The 27,948-nt window shown below is 39.1% G+C and overlaps 1 protein-coding gene across 3 annotated transcripts; it reads right to left on the reverse strand.

Annotated features, from left to right (window-relative positions):
• Positions 1-297: 297 nt before the first annotated feature.
• LOC114297558 (uncharacterized) lies at positions 298-27,948 on the reverse strand. Of its 3 annotated transcripts, none has more exons than XM_028241991.2 (5): positions 27,656-27,948; positions 17,212-17,246; positions 4,682-5,575; positions 4,445-4,579; positions 298-1,319 (listed from the first exon to the last, which is right to left on the reverse strand). In XM_028241991.2, the coding sequence occupies exons 3-5, from the start codon at positions 5,096-5,098 to the stop codon at positions 429-431; spliced, it is 1,443 nt and encodes a 480-aa protein (XP_028097792.2). In that variant the 5' UTR covers positions 5,099-5,575; positions 17,212-17,246; positions 27,656-27,948; the 3' UTR covers positions 298-428. The 3 variants fall into 3 exon arrangements, with proteins under 3 accessions (XP_028097792.2, XP_082743387.1, XP_082743388.1); XM_082887261.1 differs by having other exon boundaries at positions 4,682-5,628; XM_082887262.1 differs by lacking the exon at positions 17,212-17,246 and having other exon boundaries at positions 4,682-5,628; positions 27,656-27,931.

Genomic DNA, 27,948 nt, shown 5'->3' on the forward strand with positions numbered 1-27,948 from the left:
GAGGCCTGAATGTACTTAATTTTGAGAAAAGTGATGTACTTCGTAACTTCAAGGAAAAATAGTCCAATATTTTAAGAAAACGCAAATTTCCCTAACGCTGTGTTTGGTTGGGGAATTTACGAAGGAATTTGAAAAGGAAAAAGGAAAAGTTAGGTGAAATGTAATTTTATTCACATTTCACCTAGTTTCACACATCTTTTCCTTTTCCCTTTCCAAATCCCTCTCCAAATCCCCCAACCAAACACACCATAATTGATTCAAATTCAAGGTCTTGGAGAAATTCTCCAAGCCTATCTATTGGTTTTGAAAACACCATTATTATTCCACTCTTTTAAAACATACATTCATTACAATTAATAAAATAAAAACATAAAAGCTTTCGGAAGTGCAAATGCGTCCATCAAAAAGCATAGTAAAGAGAGAAAGCTTCATGTTTTGATATTCCTCAACATTTTGTTCATTTGTTGCTTCATCTTCTTCATTTGTTCTTTGATTTCATTGTTTTCTTCTAAAACCGTCTTCAATCGTCTGATTGAGTCTTCAGATTTGTTCTTTATGTTCCGACATTGCTCAGCATTGTTGTTCATTTGTTGCTTCATCCCTTCAAACTGATTTGTGAGCTCATTGTTGCTTTTCAGAACTCGATGATATTTCTCTTTTAGCTCCTTGTTTTCCGCAAGAAGTTTGTGGTATTTGGTTTCCATCTCTTTCATGCTGGTGTTCTGTTGTTGAACTTTCTCTGCCATTTGTTTCCTTTCAGTTTGTAGCAATTTGATTTGCTTTTTATGAACAGAGGCTTGATGTGCACATAGGCCGAGACTATCAGTTGATGTTTCCAAAGAAATATAGTCTTCCAAGTCTCCAAAGATTTTCTCTCTGTCCATGTCTTGCTGAATATTTGCCAAGATTGTGTCAGTAACCGTTTCTGTGTCATCTACAGTATGAAACAGATTTTCTGAGTTGAGGATTGTTTGACACAGGGTATTCAGGTTGGAATTGTCCTCAGGTGACAAGATTGTTTGATTAACAATGCGGGATTCTTGACATGGTGTTTGGAATTGAGACTCTTGGCAGCTTTGGTGTTCTGTTTCATCAAGGATGGGACTATGTTGATTGACCATGATATCTGATCCACCTTGGTCTGTTGAATTGTGGGGTTGTGTCTGTGGTGTTGCCAACGAGTCTGTCTGTTGATTTGTTATCAACACTGAGTCTAACGGAGTAGCTGAAATGACATTTTGTGACATTTGGTTTGCCAAGTTTGGCTGTCCAAGTTTTTGAATTTCAATCTGTGTCATTTGCAACTCATTCTCGAATACCTGTGTAAGAAATTGATTGTTAAGTTGCAGATATGTACATGTGTTTCTCAAATGATATATAACAAGAAACTCAACAGATAACACTTTTAAACAAACTCAACATTATAAAAATCAGAATCTAAAAATTATTTGAATAGATACCTCATTTGTAATTCAAATGTTTCTAATCAATATATATATATATAAACATTTAAACAGATAGATGAACTTCAAATATGATTACTGGATAACAATTTTCAACAGAAAACAAAAGTATAACCTTAATTGCACATATAACTCTATGGCTAAATTCATTTTAACCCCTTTTGGTTTGCAACTGGAGCATTTTACCCCTACCGGTCAAATATAGTTGGAAAGCCCCCATGTTCCATTCAAGCTAATATATTACATACATAATTTTTTAGAGTGGGTTTGGTTTTCGAAAAAATTAAAATGAAATTAATACAACAAAAGGACAATTTTACCACTATTTTCTCCAAACCTATAATTAGATTAATATATTAATTAAAAATAAATTAAATTAAATTAAAATATAATTAATAATAGGTTTAAATTTAATTAAATAAAATATAAAATAAACAATAATTAAGAATCAATCTAAAATGTATTAAATTAAAATTAGATTAACACATTAGAAATTAGAAATTATAATAAATAATTAAGAATTTAGGGTTAATTGTGATCTAAAATATTATTAAATTAAAATTAGATTAAAAAGTTAGTAATTACAATAAACAATTAAATATTTACGATTAATTGTGATCTAAAATATAATTAAATTAAAATTAAAATTAAAATTTAAGAATTACAATAAATAATTAAGAATTTATAATTAATTGTAATTTAATTGAATTAACACTAGACATTACAAATTATGTGTATGGGAGTGTTGAATATAAAAATTTAAGTACATAGAATCTTTTTATTTTTAGTATTATGTATATAATCTGTAATTGTGTCAATTACTGACTTAGTATTATTTTCTTATTTATATCGTTTCCTAAATTCTATCATGAATCTATTTTATATACACGGCCTCTACCCCATTCATGGATTAGCCAAATAATTCTTTTCATTCCTTTTGGTATCAAAGCTAGGTTAAGTACCTAGTAATTTTGCTTCACCGGCGGGTGGCACCTTGCCTTCGCCACCCGCCAAAGCTCAACCCATTCTACTGTCATATTTTCTTTCAGTACTACTTCGTGGTGATCTCTTCCTCTATCCACTAGTTTATTCCTATCCCAAATATCTCTATCATATTTTTTTTTACTCGCAATCCATTTTTTTGTATATTTCTCTTTTACTTTGGGGTTGTTTGGGATGATCTAAATAAGTGTACTTTTTGACTTTTTATGAAATATGAGTTGAGTTTGGGTTGGGTTTGAAGCGATGTGTTAGAGAGGTGATGTGACTTAAATAAGATGATGTGACTTAAATAGGATAATGACTTTTTGACTTTTTATCTTTTTTCAAGCATGCCAAACTTGGCCTTTATCTTTTCCTCTATTTCAACCTCAATAGGTTTCTATCTTCAAATCTATTTGAGTTTGAGGAGAGGTATTATACCTATCTATATCATGATTAGCATGGTGATATACCATATGAACCACCTAAGCCACCATATCTGGCGCACAACCCAAGTCGCCCCCTTGACGAATCTAAGCCACCCCCTCTGGCACACAACTAAAGCTACCCCCTCTGGCACACAACTAAAGCCGCCCCCTCTAACGCACCACCAAAGCCGTCCCCTGGCGCACTTTCTAATAAGTTGCTCTTTGGCGTACTCAGTCATCTGTTGCCATCATCGTTCAACACCGCATCATAAGTTATGTCTGTGTCACGCTTGCTGATTCAACATCCAGTTCTCTACATTGGTTCGGCATGACCCCTTTAAACTGTCTCAATATTGATTCTAGTTAGTCTCTACAACGGTCCGACATGACCCCTTAAACTATCCTAACCTTGATTCCGGTTATTTTCTACAATAGTCCGGCATGACCTCATAAACTGTCCCGACATTGATTCCGATCAGTTCTTACAATGGTCCAGAATGACCTTAAATTGTCCCGACAGTAGTTCCGACCAATTTCTACAACGGTCCGACACAACCATAAACTATCTCCCGGCATTAGCTCCAGCCTCTAATGCCAACCAGGGTCTTGTTGGCTACCAATCAAGGTGTTTCCTGGCCTTAAATGCTTCGGCAGCTCTTCTAGGGCAATTCAGTCCTTGTTTTTTTCCCTTTCTAAGGTGTAGTGTTGATGTATTAAGCACTTTTTGGCCTTTTTTATTTAGTGGACTACCCAATTTGTTCGGTAGCATTTATTTGGACTAGCCATTGAGTTTTTTCCGGCTTCTTCCAGTCATCCATTGGCAAGCTGCGATTGTTAAATATCTTCACACCAGCTTGAAAGGGAGTGTTGAATATAGAAATTAGAGTACATAAAATCTTTTTATTTTTAGTATTATGTATATACTCTGATTGCATCAATCACTGATTTAGTATTGTTTCCTTATTTATATCGTTTTTTAAATTGTATTATGAATCTATTATGTATATATGGTCTCTATGGTCTCTACCTCATTCATGGGTAAGCCAAACAATTCTTTTCATTCTTTTGAGAGATAAGAGAAAGAAAATAACAAAAAATAGTGTTTGAGGGTATTATAATCATTTCACATCCATAGTTAATGGTGTTAATAGTTGCCTTTTAGTCCAAAACCATGTGGGGGCATATGGCTATTTTTAAAAGAGAAGTGCTATCAAGACATACCATAGGGAGGTAAAATGAATTTTGCCCCAACGCTTTTAAACAAACTAAACATTCCAACAAATAAAAATCACAATGTATAAATTGTTACCTCATTTGTACTACAAATGTTTCCAATATATATATAAAAACAAAAAAACATTTCAATAGATAGATGAACTTCAAATGTAATTATTGCATAACTTTCAACAGATACCAAAAGTATAACACCATATGCATAGATAATACTTTTAAACAAACTCAACACTCCAACAAATAAAAATCACAATCTTAACATTATTTGAACAGATACCTCATTTTGTAATATAAATGTATGTGTTAGGAATTTTTGTACAATGCTAGTGGAGATATTACCTCATTTGCTGTTAATGTATGAATTGGTTGTTCATACATTTTTGTTGCAAGCTTCTGTAGATGCCATTTGGTGTATCTGGGGAAAGCATTTGTTGAATCTTGTTTCAATATGGATGTGTGCTCACAGTACCAATACTGTTTAATAAAGTGAAAGAAAAAAAAAATAGTTGGTCAGGATGTTAAAACTGTGTGATAAGATGTGTTTTTCAGTAAGGATTTTTTTTACAAGAAACTTACTAATAGGGCAATGACGCATCCATGGACTGCTTCTGGTGTTGTGTGCTTATTTTCAATTGAAAGCATTAATTTTTCCCTTATTGCATCACACCAAGCGTATTTTGCCATTTCCTGTATGTCATCAACATACTGTATATATGCCTTTGGAAGGATGTGGGTGGTACTGCAAAAGAACACGGTGACAAGTGCATGCAAACAGAGTAGTTTGGCCACATCCTCAAAATCTTGGTTGGTTTTTCCATTCAATGCTTTTTCAATTTCTTCCTCAATGATTGTCTTTGTTATTTCCATGGACACATTTTTGAAGAGTCTGCTGTTGGTCTGGGTTGCCTTGGTGGATTTGCTTTTTGTTGTGATTGGTTCGGAGCCTTGGACTATTCCAAAAATTAGACTAATATCTCTGCTGGTCAATACCATATCTTTTCCACCAATGCGGAATGCTTTTTTGATAGGGTCATAGCATTGAATGATATCAGCTACATCTTGTTCATTCTTCTTTGTTCTGTGTGAATCACCATATCTTTTTTTGATGATTGACTTAAAAAATTTCCAAAATGGGGTTTGCTTTAACACAGCCTTGTGATGCTTCTTCAGTTTGATCTTGTCAAATAGTCTAATGACTGCAAATATGTTGGACCTATACTGCGGTTTGTATTTTTTTTGTGGATCTGGTGTGGCAATTTTTTTTAGTTGATGGCGATGGTAAGGCCTCTTTTTTTTTGGGGTTTCGGAAGTTGTTTCTGGTTGTGTTGGTGGCAGGGAATGGACAGATCTTGTTTTTTGAGTTGAAGGAAGAACTAGTAAGGCTCGTTGTTGGGTAGCAGATTTTGGATGTACTTCCACATCATCTTGACTGGTGCGTTGCTTTCTTCTTGGATGTAACTTGTAGAGGTCCTGCAATTGTGTTCTTTTTCTTTTCATGGTCTTGATTTGTGAGAAGAAATTTGCTATAAGGAGGAAGAAACCAATGTGAGGTGTGTTAATTGATTTATAACAAGAATTCATATAACTATTTATATTTATGACAAGAATTCATATAACTATTTATAGTTAAGATGTGTATCTGTTAAAATTCAACTTATAATTTACGTAAAGAAGTATAACATTATTTACACAGATAACACTATTAAATTAAACCAAAAAACAAACAAACAAATTCAAACATTTCAACAAATAAAAACTTCAAATGTGATTACTACATAATAATTTTCAACAGATACATTAACAAATTACGACAAATAAAAATATTTCGACAGATAAGTATCTCATATCTGAAAACATTATAACTTCTAAAAATACCGTAACTTTTGTATAAAAACATGCAATTGATTTAATGTGACAATCGATTTGTCAATTGATTATGTGTCACAATTGTGTACTTGTAGGTTTTTCTATTTCATCATCTACAGTAGTTCATTTTTTTTATTGATTTCTAAACCAAACCAAACCAAACCAAACCAAACTAAGCCAAGCCTTGCCTTAAGTCTCATCAAATGGGGTTGGCTACATAAATCCTTCTTCTCCACTAGATTCTATCCAAGGCCATTTCGTTAGTCAAATTAAGGAAATTCATATCTCTATTTACTACACTAGTCCATGTCAATCTAGGTCTACCCCTTCCCCTAGCACTATCATCTACCACTGCCTTTGTTAGTCTCCGTTGTATATGATCAAACTATCTCAATCTATTCTCTCAAATTATCCTTTATTGGTATTACTCCTACCCATTCTCGAATATACTCAGTCCTAACTCTGTTTTTTCTAATCTTGCCACGCATCCACCTTAACATCCTTATCTCAGTAACACTCATCTTATCTACATATTGTTTCTTAGTTGCTCAACATTTCGTCACATACAACATCGTTGGTCTAATAGTCATTCTATAAAACTTCTCTTTTAGTCTAATGGGTATTCGTTTATCGTACAGTACTCCAAACGCACTCCTCTACTTAAGCCACCCCACCTTAATTTTGTGGACCACATCTGCTCCAATCTCCCCAGCCGTTGAGATAATCAATCCTAAATAACGAAAATGTCCACTCTTAGATAGTTCTTAGTTCTCAATCTTCACTTCCCATCTACTTCCTTGTGACTGTTATTAAAATTACACTTCATATACTCTGTCTTAGTTCTACTTATCCTAAATCCTTTAGATTCAAGTGCCTTTCTCCAAATCTCCAACTTAGTGTCAACTCTTTCTCTAGTCTCATCCACTAACACGATATCATCTGTATTGCATGTCATTGTCAACTCATCCATAACTAAAGCGAAAAGGTAAGGACTTAAAATTGATCCTTGGTGTAACCTTACAGTAATTGAAAATTCACTCGTGTCTCGAGTTGGCGATCTAATCACCACACATTCATACATATCCCTAATCACATCAATGTAACCTTTTGTCATCCCTTTCTTCTCTAACACCTACTAGATTATATCTCGAGCCACTCTATCATATGCTTACTCAAGATCGATAAAAACCATATAAATATCTCTTTTCTTTTCTCTATACTTTTCAATTACTCTCCTCAAGATATAGATCGCTTCCATTGTTGACCTACCAAGTATAAACCCATATTGATTCTCTAACACCTCTAATATATCTCGCAATCGACGTTCCATCACTCTCTCCCACACTTTCATTATGTGACACATTAACTTGATTCTTCTATAGTTACAATTCTGGATATCTTCTTTATTCTTATATATTGACACTAAAATACTCTTCCTCCATTTCTCTGGCATTTTCCTAATCAACAAAATCTTGCTAAATAACCTAGTCAACCAAACAACCTCCTTCTTACCCAAACATTTTCACGCTTCAATGGGTATATCATCGGGTCCTAAAGCCTTATTCAATATCATCTTTTTCAGTGCAAACTCCACTTCAAAGTCCCTAATCCTACGATAAAACCTATAGTCCTGGTTTTCCTTATTACTGCCCACTTCCTCCCCCTTTTGACCTACCTCCATGTTCCTCATTTAGGGGTTGTTTGGGATGACCTAAATAAGTGCACTTTTTGTCTTTTTACGAAAATATGTGCAGAAAAGTAAAGAGATGATGTGATGGAAAAAAGATAAAAAGTGTGTACTTATTTAGGATAGCCAAACTTGGCCTTAACTTCTCAAAATAGTTCTTCCACCTCTCCTTAATCTCTTCATCCTTCACCAACACCTTAGATTAAAAATGTGATTTCTCTAAGAAAATTATAAGCTTGGGCACATTTACCATTGTAGTATAAATTCTTTAGAAACGCATCTATTTTGTCATTTTTAAGTAAGATGGTGATGATAAAAGCAATTGAGTATATTTTCAAGTTAAATAAAATATTCGCCTATGGCCATGTTTGACAAGACAAATAAGAATTTTGACAAACTTAAGAAAAATTATTAAGTGAGATGATTTGAGAATGGACAAGGTTAAAATGAAAATTTTGTATTAAAAAGATCAAGCACGCTTAGGTTAATTAGTTTCCACCTAACTAGCTTCTTAAAATTTTGGGCATGACAGATAAGAGAGAGAGAGAGAGAGAGAGAGAGAGGGAGGGGTAACATGATATCAGTCAAGGTCAAGCCCCAAAACTGTATTAACTCAAAAAGTCTTTTCATACAGTAGAGAGCTTTGGTTGAAACATAACAAAAGCAACAAAAGTAGTTCCTAGGGATTTTGTATAATCTGCAGGTATATGTTTCTACAAACACATATATCTCATCATATTTTCCTATATCAAGCTATCATCTTATTTGTCATAACTACATTGGTTGAATGCAGTGGCGGAGCCAACAATGAAATATTACTATACTTAAATACGAATCCTATTACAGCCTCTGCCTCTGCATCATGTATCCTATCAAGAGCCCCCTATCATACTGTCCCACAAATTCGTAGTCTCACTTTTATTTGTAGAAATTGGTTGAAATATGCATTCATACCCTCCACACGTTGGTTGGGTGCTCCTCGTCCCAGCAAACATGTGGCCATAGAGATATATCCCGCTGATGTCGCTTGCTATAAGTTTCCAACACCCATTTGTTGTTCTCTAGCTTGTATTTTTCCACCATACAAGCCCAAACATTATCGAACTCATCTGTCTCACATTCCCTTGACATACATGATACGTCATGTGAAATCATTTTGAAATTCGGGTATGTGGACATTTGTATTAGCGTTTTTCTCTAGATGCCAAGAACACAAGCGATGTTTTGCAGTTTGGAATAACTCTTTTAATTGCTCTGTCACCGTATGTTACTACTAGGGGTGGACATTAGCTCGTTGGCCTGCCCAACCTGGCCCTATTTTTCTAGAGTTTGGGAAAGTTGTTTTAGCCCATAGGGCCAGGCTGGGGCAACGTTTTCAGCCTGATATATTAATGGGTTGGGCTTGAGATTTATAATTTCAACCCCGCCTAGACGGGCCTCTATTAAATTAACTAAGTATAATATATTAAAATATATATATTTTTGGGGATCTAGACTTTATCTTTGTTGATTATATTGGAACTCACATTTGTAGTGATCTGTAATTGAATTTATTTAAGAAATCTTTCTATTTATACACAAAGTCCTTAAATTTATAATGATGTCAGTATATTTATTTAAGAAATATAATGTGATTAAATTTAATTATGGAATATTTTTTTAAAAAAAATTTAACACACAGCCCAATGGGTGGGCTTAAGATTTATAATTATTTTTTGGGCTGAGTTGAGCTGAGCTTAGACAGACACAAAATCCCTTATTATGTAATACCGGCCCGGCCCGACCCAACAAATGCCCACCCCTAGTTACCATGGAGATGGGTCTTTTATCACCCATGGCCTCCATTAATGTTTTTAACACCCATGTGTATGTCTCTACTGTCTCATCAGCCAACAAAGCACAACCAAATATAATCGTCATAAAACGGTTACTTCCGCCGACTAGCCGACTAGAATTACAAATGGCTTCTTGTATGTATTTGTCTAATAATTGTATCAAATACCAATACATCACCAAATGCAGAGTAGTCCATTCAAGACTGAGCATCTGCCTAAATAAGTTTGTCCAATTGGTTCTCCTTATCGAAGTCATACTTGTAAAAAAATAACGGATCTACATCAGCTTTAGCTAATAAATATCACAAAGTGTTGACATATTATAATCACCGAAAGGCACTTAGCATATTATATTAGCCGAAAGTCTCTAGGATCTGTAATCATTTTTACGCACTCAGGGATTATCTTGTAATTGTCTTCTTTGTAAACCCTAAATCTTCATTTATAAATAAGGGGTGATATCTCATCATACCCTAAGCTGGTTACCCAAGCTTCATGGTATCAGAGCATCACCTCCAGGGCTAGGGTTCAAAGCATACCTAGTTGGATCATCTGCTGAATCGATCTTCTGCCATCATCATCATTCCGCTTCGTCTTCGTCTCTGCCATCATCATCATCCCGCAGTTCGTCACTCGTCTTCATCAATCGCAGTTCATCCCGCAGTTCGTCGCTCGTCTTCATCAATCGCAGTTCGTCGATCTTCATCGCAGTTCGTCGCTCGTCGATTTTCTCCAGCAGTTCGTCGCTCGTCTCAGCCCTCGTCCTTGTCGTCCTCACCCTCGTCCTCGTCGTCCTCTGATCTAGGTACATATAATATATATATATATATATATCCTGATATAGATATATAACTATAGTCTGATATATATATTTATATATAAATACATGTATATATAAATAACTCAACATATATAAAAAAATTAAAAAAAAAAAAAAAAAATCAAATAAAAAAAAATAATAATAAAATAAAATAAAATAAAATAAAAAAACAAAAAAAAAAAAACAAAACAAAAAAACAAAACAAAAAAAAAAACAAAACAAAAAAAAAACAAAAAAAAAAAAACAAAAAAAAAAAAAAAAAAAAATGGTTTCTTAATTTTGTACTTTGTATGTCTTTATAGTGATCATTGTGCCTGTTATCTCACTACCACCTTCCGGGTTTGTGATTTCCACTAATTTGTTGCGGGTTTGGTAGTATTGTATCCATGACAGATTCCACTAGTGTGTCCTCTTCGTCTCAAACACCAAAAAGTGAGAGTCTCATTCTACCTACTACCATGATTGAGAACCCCAACCCTAGTCTGAAAATCACCACCTCTCTATTTAATGGTCAGAACTACCTAGCATGGTCTCAAAGTTTGACTTTGTTTTTAAAGAGCAGAGGGAAGATGGGGTATGTTGATGGCAGGATACAGGCACCTAGTACCACTGACTCAAGTTATGACCAATGGGAGATTAACAACTCTTTGATTATGAGTTGGCTTATCCATTCGATGGTTCCAGAACTTGGTGAGGGCTACTTGTCTATGGAGACTGCCCAGGACATTTGGGAGGCTGTGGCTGTTACCTATTCCCGCAAAGGAAATTTTTCACAGGCATTTGAGTTGCGTCGCTCTATTGAGAGCACACTTCAGGGGGAGCAGACTGTTCTTCAGTACTTCACTTTCCTCACCAACGGCTGGAAACGCCTTGACCACCTGGAAGACTATAAGCCCGTTTGCCCTACTGATTCTATCGGGTACAAGAAGTTCATCGCACGGGAACGGGTCTTTAAATTTTTGGCTGGCCTAAATATGGAGTATGATCCAGTTAGGGGTCGAGTTCTGAGTATGGACACTCTTCCTTCACTGCAAGAGGCATTTGCCTATGTCCAAAATGAGGAGAGTCGTCGGTCTGCTATGATGTCCCCTGTCTCTACTGACCGTTCCGCATTACTGTCTACTCCTCGAGATAGCCTCAGCCTGCCTCCTCCGTCTGCTGCTAAGGAGTCTGTGTTCTGTGATTATTGCAAAAAGCCGCGGCATACTCGTGAGACATGTTGGAAGCTTCATGGGACTCCATCTGGGGGTCGAAATGATCGGTCGGGTTCTCGAGGAGGTCGGTCAGGCCACTCTCGAGGACGTGGTTCCTATTCCCGGGCTCATCAGTCGAGTGCCGTTGATACCCTTGATTCTAATTCCACTTCTGCTACCCAAGCTTCTGATACTGAGCTGGAGGATGCTTTGCGCCAATTGTTGGACCGCCGATCTTCTACTGCTCTCAGTACCGCTTCCTCGTCCTTTGCCCGCTCAGGTAACTTAGTCCCTTCTCCTTGTGCTTTCCTGTGTCATACATCTTTGCCTTGGATTATTGATTCTGGTGCCTCAGATCATATGTCTGGCTCCTCTGATCTTTTCTCTGCCTATAAGCCCTCTTCAGGTCAGGACAAAGTTAGGATTGCCGATGGAACTGTTTCTTCTATTTCTGGAAAAGGTTTAGTCCAAGTCACTCCTACCATGCATCTATCTTCTGTTCTCCATGTTCCCAAGTTTTCTGTTAATCTGTTATCCTTAAGTCGTCTTACCCAGGATTTGAATTGTTGTGTGACGTTTTTTCCTGATCATTGTCTTTTTCAGGACCTTGTCACGGGGAGGACGATTGGCAGTGGTAGTGCAGAAAATGGTCTCTACTTCCTAGATCAACCGGACAAACTTGCTTATTCTTCCACCCCGTCTTCTCCTACCCCCGCTGATGTATGGCTGTGGCATCGACGTCTTGGGCATCCCTCATTTCATTTACTTAAGCATTTATTTCCTTCTAGTTTCGCAAATCATCATGTGTCTGACTTTCTTTGTGAGTCTTGTCAACTTGGAAAACAACATCGAGCTTCTTTTGCTCCCAGTTTGAATAAAAGCTTAGTTCCTTTTTCATTAATACACTCTGATGTTTGGGGTCCCTCTCGTGTTCTGTCTGTGAAAGGTCATCGCTGGTTTGTTACATTTATTGATGATTTTTCTCGTACTACTTGGGTGTATCTCATGAAAGATAAGAGTGAAGTTTTCTCTGTGTTTCGCACTTTTCATAAGATGATTTGTACTCAGTTTGGGGCCACTATCAAAATATTTCGTTCTGATAATGGCGGGGAATACATAGATTCTTGGTTAGGACAATATTTCTCTACTCATGGCATTATCCATCAGACCTCTTGTACCAATACCCCTCAAAAAAATGGGGTGGCCGAACGCAAGAATCGGCATCTTCTTGACATGGCTCGGTGCATGTGTTTTTTTATGAACGTGCCTCGACCCTATTGGGGCGACGCCGTTCTCACCGCTGCCTATCTTATTAATCGTCTCCCTACCCAGGTTTTGGACAAACAGGCTCCGCTTCACGTCCTCCTCGGTTCTCAGTCCTTGTTTTCTATTCCTCCCAAAATATTTGGTTGTGTCTGTTTTGTCCATAATCACTCTCCCTCTCGTGGTAAGTTGGACCCTCGCTCCCTCAAGTGTGTTTTCCTTGGTTATTCTCCTACTCACAAGGGGTATAAATGTTACCACCCTTCTTCTCGTAAGTGGTTTGTGTCCATGGATGTCACTTTCTTTGAGTCCCAGTCCTATTTTTTGTCCTCTCCGGTGTCCCCGACCTCACTTCCGGGGGAGCCTTGGTATGAAGTGAGTCCTGTGCCTCCTATGGTAGAAGTGAGTCCTGTGCCTCCTATGATAGAACCAGTTGTTCTTGCACCACCTGGAACTATAGAACCCACACCACCTGGAACTATAGAACCCACTGTCACCAAGAATAAGGATGGACATGTTTATATCCGGGACATCGACAGAAAACAAGTTAACTGGATACACGGGACCGTTTCTGCTACTCCACTGTCATCTCCTGCTTCTGATGAGAGTCTAGGTAATTTTGAATCTCGTGAGTCCATTGATCTTGATGTTCCTATTGCCAAAAGAAAGGGTGTGAGATCTTGTACTCAACATCCTATCTCACAGTTTGTATCATACTCTCATTTGTCATCCTCATATAAAGCATTTGTGTCCAATATTTCCTCTGTTAGCATTCCTAACCATTTTCAGGATGCTCTTGCTATCTCTGAGTGGAAACTAGCCATGATTGAGGAAATGAAAGCACTTAGGAAGAATGGCACTTGGGAATTGACCGAGTTACCTACGGGCAAACGACCTGTGGGCTGTAAATGGGTATATACTGTGAAACACAAAGCAGATGGGTCTATTGAGCGTTACAAGGCAAGACTTGTGGCAAAAGGGTTCACTCAGACATATGGCATTGATTATCAGGAGACCTTCGCACCCGTGGCTAAAATGAATTCAGTCAGAGTACTTCTTTCTCTAGCAGCTAATCTAGATTGGCCGCTTTATCAGTTTGATGTCAAGAATGCTTTTCTCCATGGTGACCTCGAAGAAGAAGTATATATGGACATTCCTCCGGGTTTTGAGAATCATCAAACAGAAGGGAAAGTATGCAAACTTCGGAAGTCGTTATATGGTCTCAAACAGTCTCCAAGGGCTTGGTTTGAGAGATTCACTCAGGCTATGATTAAATTTGGCTTCAAACAAAGTCAGGCAGATCACACATTATTTGTGAAACATTCCTCATGCGGTAAGACTACAGCACTTATTGTTTATGTAGATGACATAGTTCTTACAGGCAATGATAGTGGGGAAATACCTCTGTTGAAGAAATATTTAGCCAAAGAGTTTGAAATCAAAGACTTGGGAAGCTTGAAGTATTTTCTGGGAATTGAAGTTGCTCGCTCTAAGGATGGGATATTTATCTCACAGAGAAAATATGTGCTTGACCTGTTGAAGGAAACTGGGATGCTTGGCTGCAAGGCATGTGCCACCCCACTGGAACCCAATCAGAAATTGGGGGATGATGAAGGAGGAGAAATTGTGGATAGGGGGAGCTATCAACGTTTAGTGGGTAAGCTCATTTACCTATCTCACTCACGTCCTGATATTGCTGTTGCTGTCAGTATAGTTAGTCAGTTTATGCATGCTCCTCATCAGATTCACTTTGAGGCTGTCATGAGAATCTTGAGGTATTTGAAGTCTGCTCCTGGTAAGGGTCTGTATTTTTCAAAGTATGATCATCTTCGTGTAGAAGCCTATACATATGCTGACTGGGCTGGGTCAGTAACTGATAGGAGATCAACTTCAGGGTATTGCACATTTGTCGGCGGCAACCTAGTTACTTGGAGGAGTAAGAAACAGAATGTGGTTGCCAGGTCAAGTGCAGAAGCTGAGTTTAGAGCTATGGCACAAGGTGTGTGTGAACTTTTATGGATCAAATTATTGTTGAGTGATCTAGGTATTGCTCAGACGGACTCCATGCGGTTATACTGTGATAATAAGGCCGCCATCAACATTGCTCACAATCCCGTTCAACATGACAGGACAAAACATGTTGAGATTGATCGCCACTTCATTAAGGAGAAACTCACTAGTGGTACCATTTGTACTCCTTTTGTTCAGTCTGGTGAACAACTTGCTGACATTCTCACCAAGGGAATTGGGAATAAACCGTTTCATGACATATTAGGCAAGCTGGGCATGAAAGATATCTTCGCACCAGCTTGAGGGGGAGTGTTGACATATTATAATCACCGAAAGGCACTTAGCATATTATATTAGCCGAAAGTCTCTAGGATCTGTAATCATTTTTACGCACTCAGGGATTATCTTGTAATTGTCTTCTTTGTAAACCCTAAATCTTCATTTATAAATAAGGGGTGATATCTCATCATACCCTAAGCTGGTTACCCAAGCTTCACAAAGCACCCCCTACATCCCCATCTTTAAGTTCTTTTTTTCAATCCACTTGAAATTTGTTATGCAAATCTTTGCGAATGAAGCCTACATTCTCAAAATCCCTAGATTGATGGACCATAAAGTCCATGATTTGGCTTGTTTTCATATCCACATAGTGCATAGCTTTTGCTTGAGCATTATTTGCACTTGTTACAAACCTATGCAACCAGAGACAAGAGGCGCCGGGTGGTGCTTCCAAGGAATGGTTATGTTCCCCCACGAAGTGAGTCACAACATATTTTCCAATTGACTTGTCAAGCACATGAAATGTAGCACTACAACCAAGTCTAATTTCTGCCCTACAATTTCTTAACTGTTCCACACGCATGAAGTATTCTTTTCTCTAACACCTTCCCCTGAACGTACTCACTTCCTACTTTAGTTTGTTCTCTGTATTGGTTTTTATTCTACTTCTTCGTATGCTAAACCCAGTGACCTTAGCATATGCATTAAAGAAAACTTCGGCATCCCCCACCGAATCAAATTTCATTTGCAAAGCATCAGCCTTAGTCACCACACGTAAACTATCATGAACTTGGGAATCTAACCCTTCTCCTTTCCCATCAACATCATCCGAAACAAATTGGTCTAAATTTTCAACGTTGACCTCTTTCTGCCTACTACTTTCAAGTTCATCCATGGTATCTACATAACAAATCACATGGATGACAAATGTGTAGATTTAGTAACTATTGACAAATAATAGAATGGCACACTAAACAAAAAATGAAACATTGACCTTAGATTGATTACCCTTTCAGAAGAATTAGGTGAGGGAGGGATACATGTACAAAAATTCTATACTACATCTAAAGGTTGACTAATCCTTTGCCTACTACCTATTACCTACTACTTTCCTTTATTATCTGAATAGAAGTAGTAATTTATTTATAAAATGAGAAGCATGACGCATAAATTTTACTACTTGAACACTCAATGCAAAACAAAAAATGTATATTTGCTGACAGGTGGCACATGTGATGTGTGTGCAATTGAAGTAAAAACAATAAACAAAAATAATATAGGTATTTATTTTGTGGATTTCATTTATTTGGTGATACGCATCTCTTTCATTTAAGTTTTTTCATGCAATAAACCTTAGCCTATTGTGTTTTGTACATGTTGTGGTCAGGTCATATGCATCAAGTGATTGATTGTGGACATAAAACCATTTTTCTTTTGGGCAAATCTAAAAGGGATCCCAACCCCAAAACATGGCTCCCAAGGTTCTAAAATACAACTATGGTCAGTGCTGGAGTAATCCTCTACATTATATTTTGTGTTGCTCCACCAGCAAGTCTGCATCTATTACGAAATTGGCGCTCTCTTTATGTTTTTAAACATAAGAACATGAAGTGGAATTTCAAAATTTGATCCATGTATCAAGCGCAACAATTAATTTTAATAGTTTATCCATGTTCTTCAAATTTAAATCTCATTTTGGTTGTTTGTAAAACTAAGAAAAGTAAAATAAGTTGAAATATTGAGCTTTGTGTGATCTGTCTTAACTTATGTTTTGTCCTGGCAGTGAATTATCCAAGACTTGACTACATCCAATCAAAGAATGTCCAGTATAGATATTTTTCTACATATTTGTTAATGTCTTCATAAGGGATTATTGATATTGTATTGTGAAGTCTAAAAGCAAAAAAATAAAATAACACACCCGCCAGTGTCTTACTATCAATTAAAAGGAACCAAATAAATTGGCACATCCGCCAGTGCCCTGCTATCAATTAATAGCAAACAAATAAATTGGCATATCCGTCCATACCCTGCTATCAATTAAAAACAAACAAATAAATTGGCACAACTGCCAATGCCCTACTATCAATTAAAAGCAAGCAAATACATTAGCACACCCGCCAGTGCCACTGCTAGGAGGGTGAGAGTTATACCTTTACTTGTACATAAATATGATGAAATTGAGGACCTACAACAAAAGAAAACGAAACATGAACATAGGAGTGGGTAAATAAGACAATTATTAACAAAATTTAAGATTATGGGGAGAAAGGGAAGAATATATTTGCTACATGTTGCCTTCTCATCTTAAATATTACATTGAGAAAATCCTTATTTTGTATGGTAATATATTACATATTTCAGGAAGTGCACTTGAAACATTTCAAGTGTGCATTATAATAGAACAATTTTAAGAGAAACATATAAAAGAAGAGATCATTTTTTATTTTATTTTTTTTGAACAACAACAAAACAATTTTATTGAAACAAAGATGATAACAAACGGAGGACAAGAAGTCCTCGTACAAAGTCAGAAGATAGAAAGATAAAGACCAAAGAAACAAGAGCTACAACACATCACAACTAGCACTACGCATGACAAACAGCAGCCCAATCCCTAGAAATCAAAAACAAGGGTATATCTATGAAAGGAGGAGGCACACAAGCCCAAACTGATGCCATGTGTCTCACCCTATCCCACAAAGCTTCCTCCGTTGCTTCCTTCTCATTAAAGATCCTGTCATTTCTTTCCACCCAAATGATCCAAAAAATCGCACAAACAATGCAAGCCCGCAATGTTTTGGCCTTCCTATTTTTCCCAAACCCTACAAAGAAAACTATCATCATGGGCATGCACTCCTGCAGAGCAACCCACTGAACATCACACAAACCAAAGAGTCGCTGCCAAAGTGCAAAGGCCACGGGACAATGTAGAAATAGGTGATCCGCCGATTCTGCATCCTTCTTACACATTATACATCATTGAAGACCAAGAGAGTAATTGAGCCTTATCCTTTGGAGCACATCAATGGTAATGACATTCCCATGAGCTAAGGACCACATAAAGAACTTCACTTTATAAGGAACAACCGATTTCCAAATTTTTTTGTGGCAAGGAAATAAAAGAATGAAAGGCACATCAATAATTTGGTCAAACATAGATTTACATGAGAAGACTCCCGACGAAGTGATGGTCCATACCCTCCTATCCCCCTTTGAGGAGCCAAAGAAACCCCCTCAAGCAAAGGCGACAAAGAAACCAACTCAAGTGACTCCCTATTACTAAGATTCCTAATAAAATTGAATTTCCAAGAAATTGGTGCCAAATTAGAACATGCCACCGATGCAATTGACACATTTTGAACTCGAACCAATTGATAAAGTAGAAAAACTCTATCAAAAGAGGACTCCCCCACCCACACATGCTCCCAAAAACGAGTACTCCCCCCATTACCACTTTCAAAGACAAGAATGGAGACACGATAGGTAATAAGCAAGAAATAGATTTCCATAACAGAATCTCTACCATTGACCTGAACACCATACTTACTTTTAATAATGGAATGCCACAATGAATCGCTTTCAAGAGGAAAACTCCATAACCACTTGCTTAAGAGAGCAATGTTCCTTCCAACAACATTGCCAATGGGCAAGACCCCCCTTATTTCTAGGTAAAGTGACAACCTCCCACCTAACTAAATGGAACCTAAACCCCCCATCACAACCTCCCTCATTAACTTCTCAACCTTTCTAGCAATTTTAACCGAGATCTTAAACAACGACAAGAAGTACACAGGGATACAACTCAACATGAACTGCACCAAAGTATATCTCCCCCCCTCTAGTAACAACGCTCTCTTCCATCCCTCCAACCTTTTCCCAATCTTAACAAGGATAGGATCCCAAAAAGCCTCCAACCTAGGATCTCCCCCCAATGGTAACCCCAAATATTTTAAAGGAAAATTTTCATTAAGACATCCCAAGATGGTCACCAAATTTTGCACATAACTAGACTCCAAGTTGATTCCTACTACACTACTTTTAGTGAGATTGACTTTAAGCCCAGAAACTATTTCAAAAATCGTCAAGAGTGCAAGAAGATTGCTGACCTTTCTCTCATCTTTTGACAAAAAAAACATGGTATCATCCGCGAATTGTAGATGAGTGACACATATCTTACCCTTACCCACCACAAAACCCTCAATCTCACCTTTTTCTTTTGCCTTGTCCATCAATCTTCCCAACACATCCACTACCAAAATAAAAAGGAAGGGGGATAGTGGGTCCCCCTGCCTCAATCCCCTAGATGCTTAAAAGGACTTTTCAACTTGATCATTTTTTTTTTTTTTTGATAAATAAATTTTATTACCACAGCAACAAGAAGATGCTAAAAGAAAACAATCAACCCCACAAAACCGGAACCTAACCAACTAAAGCATCAACAAAATCTAAGAAAACAAATAAATCTGGATTCACCCTTCCCGACACCCAGCTGTGCAAAACACCCAAAAACCAAGACTCAAAAACATGTAATGGATTGAGCACTTCCTTGAAAAAGCCGACGATTCCGCTCCAACCAAAGCAACCACATCAAGCACAAAGGAGCTAAAGCTCAAGCCTTCCGCCGCCGCTTCCTAACGCGGCCACCCCCGAACAACAAAAAACCTCCCTAACCTGCTTCGGCTAAACCCACATCACTCCAAACAAAGAGAAAACAAGCACCCACAAACGAGAAGCAAACGAACAATAAATCCACAAATGGTCTACTGTTTCCGCATACGCACGACACATACAACACCAATTAACTAAAATATGATGCTGACGGATCAGATTGTCAATAGTCAATATCCTACCAAATGTTGTTGTCCATGTAAAGAAAGCCACTTTCAATGAAACACTAGGGACCCACACAAAACGCCAAGGGAAAACCCCCTCGTGGTCACCACACAAAGACCAAAAAAAGACGAGACTGAAAAAACACCTTTAGCCCCTAGAACTCCCCAAACCAACACATACTCCCCTTCCTACCCAATCTGAACCCCATATAAGAAGGCCAACAAATCTACCAACTGCCCAACCTCCCAATCCTGTGAAAATCAATGAAGCACAATATCCCAAACCAACACCTCATCCCCTCCAGCCAAGTAAGATGCCACCAACGAATCAGGATCCACCACCAAACAATAGATCAAAGGGAAACGCTCTAGAAGGGGAACCTCCCCACATCACTTATCCTTCTAAAAACGTACCCGAGCTCCATTGCCCACCCGAAACTGGACTCTATCCCAAAACTAGACCCTGCCTAGTCAAATCTCCTTCCACAACCCACACTCAAAAGAACCCCCCACCACCCTAGTACACCATTCTCCCCTTCCCAAACCATACTTGGAATCCACCATTCTGCACCACAAGTGATCCTGTTCCTGAGAAAACCTCCATAGCCACTTTCCCATCAAAGCCAAATTAAACCAACACAGCCTACGCACCCCCAACCACCCAGCCGTCTTAGAGCAACAGACCTGCTCCCAATTAATAAGATGATACCGAAACTCCTCACCATCACTTCCCCATAGAAAATCGCGTTGCAACTTCTCCAGCCGACGAGCCACCGACACAGGAATAACATGTACTAAAATAAAGCAAGTCAAAATACTACCCAACACACTTTTCACCGAAGTTAGCCTCCCTTCTCCTTCGATAGCTACTGCCTCTTCCATCCTGCAAGTCGGTGTTGGACCCTTTCCAACACCCCGTCCCACACCCTCTTTGCCTTGTAAGAAGCCCCCAAAGGCAACCCCAAATAAGACATCGACAAATGAGACACATTACAACCCAAAATAGCTACTAAAGACGGAGTTGAACATACTCCCCTACTGGAATCAGCTCTAACTGTGCCAAATTGACCTTCAAACCTGAAACCACCTCAAAGCATAACAAGATACAACGCAGATACCCAAACTACTTTGGATCAGCCCCACAGAAAATCAAAGCATTATCAGCGTACAACAGGTGAGAAACACCAACCCCATCTGCCACCAAAAAACCCTCTACCAAGCCCTCCTGCATTACCCGAGACAACAACCGACTCAGCGCCTCCATGACAAGAATAAACAACAAAGGGGACAAAGGGTCCCCCTGCTGCAATCCCCGAAATGTCTAGAAGTAACCTGCCAACATCCCATTCACCAAAACAAACATCCGCACCATCGAAATACAAAACCAAACCCAACGCCGCCACCTTTCCCCAAAACCCATCCGCTCCATAATAGCCATCAAAAAATCCCAACTGACATTATTGTAAGCCTTCTCAATATCTAACTTACAAATCACACCTAGCCGACCTTCCCGCAACCGAAAGTCCACACATTCATTGGCCACTAAAACCGCATCTAAAATCTGACGACCACCCACAAAAGCATATTGGGATTCTAACACTACCTCCCCAACCTGCAACCGCAACCTATTAGCCAAAACTTTCACAAATAGCTTGTACACACTACCCAACAAACTAATAAGACGAAACTACTGAATATCCTCAGCCCCTCCTACCTTAGGAATCAAAGCAATAAAAGTTGCATTGAAACTCTCTCCAAACTAGCCCGTCTGGTAAAACTGCAACATCATTGTCATCACATCCCCTTTGACAACCTCCCAACAATGCTGGAAAAATTGTAAATCCATCCAGACCCGGAGCCTTATCTCCACTCATCCCCTTCAAAGCACCCACCACCTCCTGGTCTGCAAACGGCTGCCCCAAACCATCAGAATCCGAAAGCATATCAAAATCCAGACTAGCAACCCCCGAACGCCACCTTTCCTCTAGCCTCCTGAACAGATGCACATAAGACCCAACAATGCCCACCCGAACCTCCTCCGCGTCTGTCAACTCCACCCCATTAACCCGAATCTTCCCAATTTGATTCACCCTTCGATACGCATTTGCCATCCGATGGAAGAACTTTGTATTACAATCCCCTTCTTTCAACCACAAACTAGACTTCTGCCTAAAACTGACCTCCTCCATCTGTGCAATCCGAGCAAAATGTGCCCTGCAAATGCTCTTTTTGAGCCACCTCCTCATCTGCCAAACCCACATGAGCTTCCACATCGTCCAAAGACTGCAATTGAGCCAACACTGTGGCCTTCTGCCCTTCCAAATGACCAAAGACCTCTTTATTCCAGTGTTTCAAGTCTGCCTTCAGCCATTTCAGCTTCTGCGCCAACCTATGACTCGAAGAACCGGACACAACATAGCCCTCCCACCAACACTTCACCCTATCCACAAACCTATGTTCTCAAAACGAAAGGGCGAAGGGCCCCTACGAATACCCCCACCATCTAAAAGAATTGGCCAATGATCAGAGACCAACCTAGGCAAACGACGTTGAACCGCCCTGGAAAAGTGCTCCTTCCAATCTCCTGTCACCAGAAACCGGTCAATCCGTGAAGAAACACGGCCCCGAGACCATGTATAGTCCCCCCTTGTAACAGCATATCCACCAAATGCAACTCATCAACCAAATCAAAGAAATTCTGCATCACACCTGATATACGTCCCCCTCGAGATCTTTCGCCCGGCCATCTCACTATATTAAAATCACCCACGACACACCACAAAGACTCCCACCAAAACGCAACACACTGTAACTCCTCCAAAAACATCCGCCGCTTCACTCCCTGCACCGGCCCATACACCCTTGTAAACACCCAACAGAAACCATCCTCCACACATCTGAACAAGCAGGACACTGAGAAAGCCCTAACCTCTGTCTCCTCTCCCACCAACACCCTACTATCCCAACATACCAGAACCCCTCCTGCCATACCAGACGCAGGAAGGAACACCCAATCAATACACCGACCACCCCAGATCTCCTTAATAACATCCCAACCCAGACACTCCTTTTTGGTCTCCTGAATACAAACCATATCTGCTCCCACACTCCTCAACAATGCTCCCACCACCACACACTTCCCCGTCATTCAACCCACCCATATTCCAAGATAAAAGCTTCAGTCTCATTTCAACAAAAGTTGCTTCTCCCTCCCCTGCCTCACCTTTTTCCTTTGCTCCCCCAGACAACTATCATAATTAATAGAACACTCCAGATTACGCAGCTCCTTTCTCCTTTCTAACGATGAGCCCTAGTCCGAACCACATCCTTTAACGCAACCCCACCGCACCAAGACATCTCTACCGCCAAGAATAATCTCATAGCCTCTACCTCATGCCCCTCAAACGAAATCCCCAACAACCAATTGACCTCGCTAATTTTTCCCAAACCCAATCTGAAACCTCCACAGCAGAAGGCACTGAATCCCCAAAGCAATCTCCGTCAATAGGCACTCCTCCACCCAACCCATCATGAGACATTGTAAGCGGCTGAAGAAGCCTAAGGTTGGCAGCATCCTCAGTCCTTAACCCATCTAGACCCTCAGATGTATCATCCACCAAATCCTCCCACCTTACCGACACTTGCGACGGCAGGCCAACCACAGCCTGTGACACCTGCAGTGGAACCACCGCCCACGCCGCACTATCCTGAGGCTCCTTCGGAAGAACTTATGGCTCTCCTTCTGTTTGACCCGACAGCCCCGTCGAAAGCTGTCCCTCTCTCTCCCGACAACCATCATCATCTCCCAAACCCAAATCAACAGCTCCATTGCGAAACCCCCTTCAATCCGATCGACTCGAAAAGTGAATCTGTGCTGGTCAATCGAATCTCCTTCGATGTCCGACAAACTTCCTCCCTTCCGTCAGTTTTCATAGTCGTCCCGCCTCCACACCCAAGCACTACAGACAAAGATTCGAAAACTTGAGAAACGGACGAGTTCAAGGTAGATCGAGACGGACCTCCCTCAGCAGTGGGTCGATTTAATGGAGCCAAAACTCCTAGATCCAAACTTGGTGGCCTTGTAGAGCGACCCAAAGGCCTATGGGCCCATTGTTGGTCCGAACGCCCAATTCGACCAAATAGTCAATCACTGGCCTACCCAAAGCTATTAAATCCCAGACTTGAATGACCCAACCCAGGTTGCCTCCCATCCCTTACATTTTAGCCCAACAACACAAACCCAAAACACGACTAAGTCCCTCAGCCCCAGGCCCAAAAGGCTTGCCATGGGCCAAATTCCTCTACCCAATCTAGAACCCGCGAACCCAGAAAGGTTGTTCCGAGATTGTTGCCCACTATCTGGCTCCGCGATTCGCGTGGGAAAATCATAGCCCCGATCCCGTACCAGTTTCCTCGTCACCAGCAACCAATTACGAAGCCTACCACCCAGTAACCACCATGACTAATTTCGGCCAATCCACCCCCACAACCCTCAAGTACTAAGGCCAAGCCTTCCTAAACTTCATCCATCGAAGGAATGAACATCTATTGACGACGTTGCCCCAACAACAAGACCACCTGCAAGACAAGCCCATCCTCCTCTGACCTCAAACACGCTGCCACACTCCGGCCTCCACCCGATACATGACCCAAAAACAAACCACAATCCCCCGAAGCCTCTGCCTGCCGGAGTCGACCTACTAACCATCTGATCTCAGCCCCAAACAGAACTATCTCACTGCGTCGACCATGTCCGCGTTCCCCTACCGACACAGTATGGCGACCTCTGCGATTTGTACCAAAATCCTCTAACTCGTATGACCATGGACCTAAAAACAACAACCTCTGTCGAGGCCCACGATCCGGCACCAGCAAAGGATTGGTCAGTCTCCCTTTCCCTCTGTCACAAACAATCATTTCATTCAAACTTTAAAAATCACCCTTACTCACATAATTTATCAAAAATTCACTATTAAGATGACTTAAAATCAAACCCTTCCCAGTTTTATCACTTACAATGACAGACATGTTGCATGAAGACACAGACCCCCAAATCCATTTTCTCCACCTTTCTCCAAAGCCCTTCTTTTCCATGACAAAATCCAAAAAACCCCAATCAACATAATCATATGCTTTTTCAAAATCCACCTTAAATAAAATTCCTTCCTTGTGCAAACTCCTATATCCAGCACTCTGTCACTACCCTTTCAACTCATATGATCAAAATTCCCTCGACCTCCCACAAGAAGGTAAAAAAGCCCACTTATGAAAAAGCAACCCCCAAATACTCTTAATCAAAGACCTATCACACAATTCACTCTTCGTCTTTGATTCACTGGAGTCTCGAATGAAAAAGAATGAAATTATCATCATACTTGTGCAATGTGGGTGACTTTATATGCACAATCGATCGTCATACTTGAGCAATTTGGTTGGATATGAATCAATTGAACAATCTATTCAGAATGGATCTTTTAAGCATTAGACATATCCTACAATTTCACATTCAATTGCACAACTAGTTGAAAATCCTCAGCGAAATTTGGATGCTTTGGTGCACAATCAATTGTGCAATTGATTGAATGTAAATCTGCATAGTTTGGAGTGGGGCTGATATTAGGGAAGAAATTGGAAGGCGTTTGATTGCCCCAACCAAGCCACACAAATTCTAGGCAATGAAAACTAAGAAACTGGAGTCAACCTATGATAACTATTTGCTTTAACCAACCAAGCCACACAAACCTTATACAGGACAATGACATCCACCTAATTAATACTTTCTTGTTCAAAATTATCGTTGTTTCTAATTAGCCAAAGGAACCACAAAGAAAGAAAACATCAAAGAGTACCAAATTTAATTCTTGACATCCTTATAGCCCAACACAAACCACTAGGCAACAAAAGAATCCAACCCAAATTTTAATTTAATTAATTATTCTTGAATTTTTTACTAAATTGACCCAATCAACTTAAACTTAACCTAGATGTACAATTAACTTTTTAATGACCCTTCCAAGTTTAGGATTTAATGTACTCCCAAATTCTAATAAAATTTAAGGCATTAATTCTACACAAATATTTACATTCACCACCAAGCCATCACAAATTAGGCCAACAAAGTAAATGTTGCAAGTCCTTGACAAGAGTAATCTTTATTCATATCAAATTGGTTGAAGTCCTCATATATTTACTACTTTTAAAAGAGGCAGCAACTTCATCAAGTTTATAGAAGCAGTATTTTTATTTTATTTTATTTTTTTCATAATAGTACATTAAGTACTTCAACCCTCAATGAGATAAAGTAGCTCATATTCAGCTAAACATTCCAAACATACAAGATTTAATCCTTGCATGTGCCTCAATTTAATAAAATGAATGTGTCTCAATCTAAAAGTGAAATTTCCAACAAAAACTGGAGAAATATAACAGAGGATAGGCAACTTTGAGAGAAGAAAAACCAACATATGTAAGCACACAAAAAGTAGATTATAGAGATAAACTTCTACTTAAAATAGTTACCATAGTTTTCATTGCCCAGAATTTTGACACCTAATAAGACGAGAGAAGGATAGTGTGTGCATCCTTTAAAGGATGCATATGACATGTCCTTTTGTAATAACGTCATCAAATTTTGTAACATGAACCAAAAAATGACATAAATTTTCTCACCACAAAAAAGATCAATAAAAACCGAAATATTCATAACATAATCATAAAGAGTCATAAACCAAAATTCATAACATGAACCACAATATAAAACAACTTTTCTCACCACCAAAAAGAAAAACATAATAAAAACACAATATGCATAACAAGAGTTATAACCACGAGGTTTCATCAAGAGTGAAGTGGTTGCAACACGTAACAAATCATATTCCAACCCTTAAACATGATTTTGAATTTTTAAAGTTCAATTTCAGAAATAAGGCACTTTGTTTCCGCCTCTAAACACCAAATACAACACTTAGAAATATTAATTCAGCAAATATTTTCAATTTCTCGCATATATAATCAAAGGGTCAATCTCTGAACATCAAATTAAGCATCTAACATAAAGATTTACTGATGACAAGAAAAATGAAGGGCAGAATACTTCCATCATTGACCCATCTCAATAATTGACAAACATACAAATTCATTCAACACGGCTTGATGGATTAATTCAACTAGATAGGAAAGCCCCACAAAGACCCACATTTTTTTTTTTTTTATTGGCACTGGGTGTCCAGATTAAAGCCCAACTAATCCCAGGGGGCACCACAAAGACCCACATTTTAACATCAATATTACCAAAATCACCACCACCACCACATAGAGAAACACTAGTTCATATTTTCGTTCATACTAAAGGATGCAACTGTAAAATATGCAAAACGTAAATATTATAGTCAGCCAAAACCCAAAGGCAAAATATTATGCAAAACATAAGAACAAATGAAAAAATTAAAAACAAATACCCACACACCAGATTTTGCAAAAGCAGCCAAATCGAAGAAAGATGAAAACAAAACCTATTCACATCATATTTTATTAATTTAAAAAACAAACCCACCCCAAGTGGAGTTCACAGAGGTGAAAGGGCGAGATATGAAGAAGGGGAAACAAGGATCGGGAAAGGAAATAGGGTTAAGAAAAGGGGGTTTTGGTGTAGGGTTTCAGAAAATGGGGAGGGAAGAGTTGAGGATGGAGAGGGGAGAGAAATGGGTGGGTTGTAGTAGAGAAAGAGAAAGAGAAACGGAGAGACACAGGAAGAGTTTCATACCTTGAGGCAAAATGTTCAGACGTAGCAGCAGAGAATGGAGATGGAAGAGTTTCCACTTCCAGTGAAGGTCTTTGAGCAGTGTCACCGGGGGGAGACAAAATCGTTGGATTAGCGTTGGGAGAAAAACGTTAGGGCTTTCTTAGAGAGGGAGAGAAGGGGGGAGGTCAGGCAACGGACTGAGAAGGCCGCTTCAATTCAAGGGGGAGAGAGACCAATGGTGTGTACCATATAATTACTAGAGCGTGTCTAATTACTAGAGCGTGTCTAATGTAGAGTGTCTGATGTAGATACTG

Source organism: Camellia sinensis, chromosome 9 (genome assembly GCF_055761805.1).
Source record: "Camellia sinensis isolate YWXY chromosome 9, ASM5576180v1, whole genome shotgun sequence".
Taxonomy (NCBI): domain Eukaryota; kingdom Viridiplantae; phylum Streptophyta; class Magnoliopsida; order Ericales; family Theaceae; genus Camellia; species Camellia sinensis.

What these genes read in the sequence shown, in the direction of transcription:
- LOC114297558 (XM_082887261.1), bottom strand. Translation starts at nt 5,602, where the DNA reads ATGAAAAGAAAAAGAACACAATTGCAGGACCTCTACAAGTTACATCCA. An exon ending in GATGCGTCATTGCCCTATTA is followed by an intron (nt 4,580 to 4,681) that starts GTAAGTTTCTTG and finishes TTTATTAAACAG; the next exon opens with TATTGGTACTGTGAGCACAC. An exon ending in ATACATTAACAGCAAATGAG is followed by an intron (nt 1,320 to 4,444) that starts GTAATATCTCCA and finishes TTTCTTACACAG; the next exon opens with GTATTCGAGAATGAGTTGCA.